This window comes from Pararge aegeria, chromosome 13 (genome assembly GCF_905163445.1).
Source record: "Pararge aegeria chromosome 13, ilParAegt1.1, whole genome shotgun sequence".
In the NCBI taxonomy this organism is placed as follows: Eukaryota; Metazoa; Arthropoda; class Insecta; order Lepidoptera; family Nymphalidae; genus Pararge; species Pararge aegeria.
This window is the reverse complement of record NC_053192.1, coordinates 1,351,150-1,358,127: the sequence shown is the minus strand read 5'-3', so window position 1 is coordinate 1,358,127 and position 6,978 is coordinate 1,351,150. Positions and strand designations below refer to the sequence as shown.

The following is a 6,978-nucleotide window of genomic DNA, read 5'->3' as shown; positions in this document are numbered from 1 at the left end:
AATGCTGCCAATCGAATACTTAAATTAACATAACAGAACCGAAAGCCCTAATTAAGAAAGTGGGACCTCGGAATTTTAACTATTCAACTTGTCTTATAAGTTGTTCACAGCAATCGATCTTTTACGTCAAACATATACAATACAACTAAAACTATGTTTGTAAAATAGAAATATACTTATTTATTATGTGCCTTCGATTAAATAAAAGTGATCTAGACAAAATCCATTCAATACTTCTAACTTATATTGAAGGAAAATGAAACAGTTTTCAATATCACAGCTTATCTTTTGTTTTCACTTGCCTTTATTAAAGAAAATCCCTAAGAACTGGCAAGAACTGCCTAAAGTATGATTTATATCATGTAAACAATATCCCACTGAAAAAGACTTCGTCTTCTACTATGATTAACTTACTATACATGCTAATTGTACCGGTGATAGCCGGGCGGGTGTCGTACGAGGCGACTGAGGAATATAACGGAGAACGGCCAGTAGCGGTGCTACTACTGGTACCATTGGTACCATCAGTACCAACCCGTCTGCGTGGTGCTTATGGGCAAACCTTTCTATAGGAGTAATTTAAGTAGTGAAGTTGTTTACAGTTGATGAATGAATGAATGAATGCATATACTTTTATTGCACACGACAAAAAGTACTTACATAGAAAAAAAGGAAAAGTATAACAAAACAACGTATACAATTTGGCGGCCTTATAGCGAAGATAAAAAACAGGTACAGAAAATAGTAAGGTGGTGCATATATACATATACCCATAAAATAAATATTTCATTACTTAAATATATAGGTACATATAATATATAAAAATTATATTTACTTAAAAATAATATAATAGATTAAATATGAAACAAAATAAATAAAATAAGTTGATGATAAAATGGATTTTGTCTAAATTACATAATATTAAGTCTGAACAAAATTTTAACCCGTTTCTTATCGAGACCCCGTTCTTAGCAGATATATTTCACTGTGAAGGCATTTATTCGCTTAACAACTCAACTGTCTTTCAACTAGTGTTCACAGTTCACCGTCAAACGACTACTCGACCACGAGTGACGGTGTCAAATTATGCATTCTTCCTAGGCGTCGCCTGTCGACGAGTTCTCAACGGATTGTAAGAAGTGAAGAGAAGCACAATTAGCTTTATGCCGCTCTTCATAAAGCTCACTTTTCTGTGTTCCATTTTTGACAGTTAGTCGATGGTATTTTTTTTTGACCAAGTAACCGGCCACAATCGACCATTGCCTACTATTATTTTAAACTAAACAGAGCAACATTTCGCAGGGCATGCAAGGATACGTCCTACAAATAAACCGCCCATAAACCTGAGGCGTAGATGTTCTCATTTGCCTGTCGCACACAGCAATGCTGCTTAACGGCAGAAATAATCATGGTGATAGTTCTTCCACGGACGATGTTTTCTACAAGTACTAAATCCGAAGTTACCTTTTACAGTCAATTAAAATTCATTCGCACAGCCAGTCGCACGGCAACCTGGGCATCTTGTTCGCCGGCCAGGGCAGATACCCCGCGGTCTTGAACACCCAGTAGTCGTAGGACACTTTGCTTATCAGCAGCACTAAGATGAGCACCTCCAGTCCTATAATGTAGTAAATGTAGTCGGTCCAATCTCTCGGCGTGTGGCACACTTGCGACTCCCGCAGGTCGACCACCGCGCCCATGTTGTCTTCGCACTTCAGGCCTTTGTAGTCCGGTATGTTTTTGAAGTTTTCGAGAAGCCATGGCTGGAAGAAATGTGGAATTAATAATTTTTTTATCTGTGGGGATTATCTGGCAACAAAGAAATCTTTACCAGTTCGAAGCAATGGATGTAGCGGTGTCAATCCTCTTGCCTCCGAGGGCACGTTAAGCCTCTATTAAATAATAGGTAGGTACTTGGGTACTCATTTAGGACCGCTAACACGCATAAGAAGGTGATAGCTCAGTGGGACACTTCGACTTCACTTTCGATGGGCGAGTTCGAATCCCAGCACACACCTATTTCTTGGTTATGTGCGTTTAAAACAATTAAAATATCACTTGCTTCAACAAGAATTAAATGTGTTTAGATCGAGCTAATTCCAGCCACTGAGGCATAGTTAATCTTTTGGACTGTATTAGTAAAGATGTATGCAATGATAATATTAGTCCAAATGTATTTTAAAAGACATATATACTGTCGCCTTTTGTTGTGAAAGCATAGTCAATAAATGGTACGATCGAAACGTTTCAAAGGATTTTTTAGGAGATCAGAAATAATATTATAAATTATATATAGCATTAGGTACCTTGAGCACTTTCTCGGTGTTGCAGTCGCAATGAATGTAGTTTCCGGATATCAATAACGAGGGTCCCATGGTCTCGAAACGGTTGGACAGGACGTAAGTGTGGATCTGGAATACAAAACAAATCTCACTTGGTACTAAATTATGATGGGGCTAAGATCGTGAATGGGATATTGATTAATTTTGCTCTTATAAAAAATAATATTTTGGCTGTGACGCCATTCCACTCTAGTTCTTCTAAGGATCTCCTAATTTCTGATCTTCCTCATATCTTTTATTAATAAATTAAACTAAAAGGTAGAAAATAGTTTGGTTTCATACCAAGTGTGCTTTTTAGTTTTTTGAACGATTAATTTATTACTAACTAGCTGCTGCCCGCGACTTGTCTGCGTGTACTTCAGAATTGGGTCTAAAGCTTCGCTCGTTAACAATTTTTAATCCTACCACGGGAACTATTTGAAAGATCGGTATTGAAAGTGAATGTCGTTTTCTATAGCATAGATGACATGCATACCGAATTTCAAAGCTGTCTGCCCGCGGCTTAGCTCGTAAACAATTTTCAGTCTTCATCCATCCGTTCAGCCGTTTTTGCATGATTGAGTAAAAAACTTCCAAACTTTCACATTTATAATAGGTAGATAAAGATAGATGAAGTCTTTATTGCACAAATTAAAAGCGAAAACAAGAAATAACAAAACAATAAAAATATATATATAAGATGCGCAAAGCCGGTCTTATCGCTTTAAGCGATCTCCTCCAGACAATACTTTATGGTAGAGAATTATTAATTATAATATTATAGTAGGATTGGATAAATAAGTAATAAATAGGTACCGTCTTGAGTTTGTTGTGAGTGATGGAGAAGATCATGAAGTTGTCTATGAACTTCGTGCCTTCCAGCTCTACGATGTTGGCTATATCGTTGTGGTCCACGAGCAGCTGGCGCACGTGTTCGTAGCTCGGGTCAGACACCGGCTGCAGCGATGTTATCTGCAACGAGACACTTCACTAATCTACCACTTTTATAGCTAAAAATCGTGAAATCTAACGAGCCATAGAGATAAAGGTTCTAAATCTAAAATACTTCTTTTTTTTTACAGCTTTTGTTAGTTTTAGTAGAAGAGCTTTTTGTGACAGAGTTCGTCCGGGGAAGTGCTGTCGCCATGCTTATAAGCAGCATTTTCTCAATGTTGTGTTCCAGTATGAAGGGCATTGTTGCGGTCCGGCTTAGGTAAGCATGGGCGTATCCAGGGGGGCAGGGGAGCTGAAAATCTCGCAGACCTCTGCTTTTTCCGACAATTATTACCATTAAAAAAGGGAAACATCGATAGATACCAGGAATTCAGCAACCAGTAGTGATGAAATAATCCACATTCTTACATTATTGTATGAAACGTTGAGCTTGGCGGTGTTCGGCGGCAAATTCGTGGGCATCTCCTTCAGGTGGCGCTGCGAGCAGTCCACTGCGGCTACCAGGTTGTTGACCCCGTCCATGAGCTCGAGGCGGTCGGGCACGCATGTGCAGTTGATGTCCGCCGGGCGGATGTTACGGCAGCTGATGTTTAACTGGAGAACAGAACCAAAATTAAATTTACTTGATCTGCATTTTATTGATTGATCGACCAAGTAGAAAGCCCACCTGATGGTAAGTTGAAAACGATTGCCTATAAACAGAGCAACATGTGTTCCTCGCTTCACAGGTCATGCAAGGAACACATCCTGCAAAATATTGCCGTTTCCGAAACGTGAAATACTTTTTTATTCTCTAGATAAAGCTTTAAAGCTTGGCGAAAATTCTCGTCGAAAAACATTATCGAATCGCTGCCAAGAACTTCAATTTCAAAATCCACAATCTTTATTCGTCCTACCTCTTTCTGCACCCTCAGATGGTCGATGGGGACGATGAGCACGTCCTTGAACCAGTTGAAGCGCAGGTCGAGCGCGCAGAACGTCTTGTCGTAGTTGAGGAAAGTCACCAGCGAGCTGTTGTTCGTCTCCATGACTTTCAGGAAGTGCTTGCATGGCAGATAGTTGTTGCCTGCGGAACAAGCGTTGATGTTTTCACTTTTTAACCCACTCTCGGAGGTTCTCAATTCTGGTATTTGTTACTTAGTTGGTTGGTTTTATTATTAGACGGCCGATTGGCACAGTGGGCAGCGTGGGTTCGATTCCAACAACTGGAAAATGTTTGTGTGATGAACGTTTTTCAGTGTCTGTGTGTTTATCTGTACATTATAAGTATTTATGTATATCATTCATTAAAATATTGCTTCATGATGACCACTACCACTCTGTCAAGAGTGTAACGACAAAGAAGAAGATGGCGATATGTGTATTGTTGTTATTGTATATTTATTTATTACTCGTACTTTCCTTGTTACTATATAAAAAGGAATACGAAGTATATGATCTATACATAGTAACTTTCTATATTTTATTTGGCACCGACTTGAAAATTTTGTAGATAATATTCATTCTTGTTTTTTAGATGTAAAACAAAGACTCGTTTTTGTCAAAAAAAAAATTATTCTGTTTTATTGGAAGTCACATAGGCCTAGGAATAATAAGCTGAATATAAGCGGAGGGGGGGGGGGGGGGGGGGGTCATAACATTTGATTTGAGCTGCAAACTTAAGGGCATCAATTTCATGTGCTTGACAATTAAACATTGAAATGTTTTTAAAAAGCCCCTAACTTCTCGGACGTGATTGCGGAATGCATTATAACTTTTCCCATTTTTTTTTATTTGACGAGTTCTAGACCCCGCCACTCCCAACTTTTTGGAGATATGTGCGCTTTTAATTTAAAAAAAAAGAAACTTAAAATATCACTTGCTTTGTCGTTGAAGGAAAAACATCGTCATCGTATCTTCTGTATGCATTCTGCATTTTCGTTCCCTTGACTGGAATCTCAAAATCTCTTTTTGCAACTGGAACCCGTAGAATTTAGAATATAAAGACCCAACATTCAGGCATTATTGCATGCAGTTCATTGTGTCCAAAAACAGTGAAAACGCCCCGCGCACGTCTCACTCCACACCCGCGGAATATTGCTATCTCACATAATTGTCCCATTTTTTTGGTAAACGTTTATAGCATTAGAGGTAAAATAATTACTGTCAAACGCTAAATTGAATGACTTGACATGTTCAAGAATCACTACCAAAGTTGAGTGGTTTTTTCAATATTAGTTCTATACGATCTTAATTACGTGCTGACTGCTGAAGCATATTATTGGGCTGGTTTCTTGATGAACAATAAACTGTCTTTTAATCACTAGTGGTAAAAAAAGTGTTAAGACCTGATAGATCCACGGAGATCTTCCGGTTGCTCTGCACCAGGCTAAGCGGGAACTCGGTGAGGTTGTTCCGGGATGCGTCCAGCACGGTCAGGTTGAAGAGGTATGCGAAGGGGCGCTGGATCGGTGGTTGGAGGGTCGCACTGCTCAGGTTGTTGTTGGATATGTTCAAGCACGCGATTGATGAGTGTTTTGGAAACTGGCCTGGAAATCAAAGAGGCAAGTTAAGAATCACAGTATAGAGAAACAAGACAAATAAAATTAAGCTTAATTTGCTCTAATAGGCTGACGATAGCAGTATAACATAATGATGAGTCGGTAACTGAAATTATAACTATATACTGAGTTTCAGCCGATTGAATGTCACAACCATCAGTATCTTATATACACGTATTTATATACAATATTAAAAAAAAATTATAAATCAGTCCTATTATTGTGAAGTAATTAAAACTGCGTGTATGTTGCATATTTAAGCTAAAAATAATATAAAACTCTAGGGGGTGAAGGCACTGAAGCTGAATTACTCTTCTTCTACTGGTTTCTTAGTTTAGCTTCAGAAGCTTGTAGTAAAATAATTATTTAAGGTGTCATGTATGCCCCATCCTATGAAATAAGAAACCTTTTACTTTATTGTTTAGATTTTTTTTGAAAAAATCATTTTTATTATAATGTTAACCCAAAATCCACGAATCGTAATCTTAAATTATTTATTCATCGAAAAACTTACTAGTATAATTTTTCTTCATTTCCGTTAGACTATCCTCTGCTTGCGTAAAACAAATTAAGAACGTCAATACAAGATGGTCAAGTAATTTTTTTTACCACCTAAGGGTAAAAAAATATTAGAAACATGGCAACTTCTACAATCGTGGTAAATAGGTGTGAAACTAGGTTTCTATAGTAGAGGCAAAATGACGGCTTCTTTTTTGACGGCCGATTAGCGCAATGGGCCTCTTCATTCTGAGTCCAAGGCCGTGGGTTCGTTTCCAACAACATGTTTGTGTGATGAACATTAATGTATTTCAGTGTCTGATTGTTTATCTGTATATTATAAGTATTTATGTATAAGCGGTAGGTATTTTGGGGCTAGATGGCGATGTATTGTTGTAGTATATTTGATCAAAAACACCTGCGATATCCCGTTAAACACCCTGGACTGCAAATTTAATATATCTAGAAAAAAATAGCATCAAATACCAAATATCAAGGTACCTTTAGCAAAAGAAGAACAGGAACTGGTTTCTTGCGATTTAGAAAAGAACAACTGTAACCCAGCCCTCAGAAATATGGTCAAAAAAGATTGTTGTGGCCATCAAAACTACTGTGGAGTGGCAGCGTTTACTCTAACCTATATGATACTTCACCAACGTCTCAAG

At 38.0% G+C, this 6,978-nt stretch overlaps 1 protein-coding gene across 1 annotated transcript in view; it reads right to left on the bottom strand.

Moving 5' to 3' along the window:
- Positions 1-891: 891 nt before the first annotated feature.
- LOC120628680 (protein halfway) overlaps positions 892-6,978 on the bottom strand; it is a 49,893-nt gene continuing 43,806 nt past the window's right edge. Inside the window, exons 5-10 of the mRNA XM_039897236.1 lie at positions 5,603-5,803; positions 4,172-4,341; positions 3,684-3,869; positions 3,138-3,293; positions 2,307-2,411; positions 892-1,763 (exon numbers count right to left, since the gene is read on the bottom strand). Coding sequence (XP_039753170.1) covers positions 1,485-1,763; positions 2,307-2,411; positions 3,138-3,293; positions 3,684-3,869; positions 4,172-4,341; positions 5,603-5,803 — 1,097 coding nt within the window. The 3' untranslated portion in view covers positions 892-1,484. The remainder of the gene's footprint in view (positions 1,764-2,306; positions 2,412-3,137; positions 3,294-3,683; positions 3,870-4,171; positions 4,342-5,602; positions 5,804-6,978) is intronic.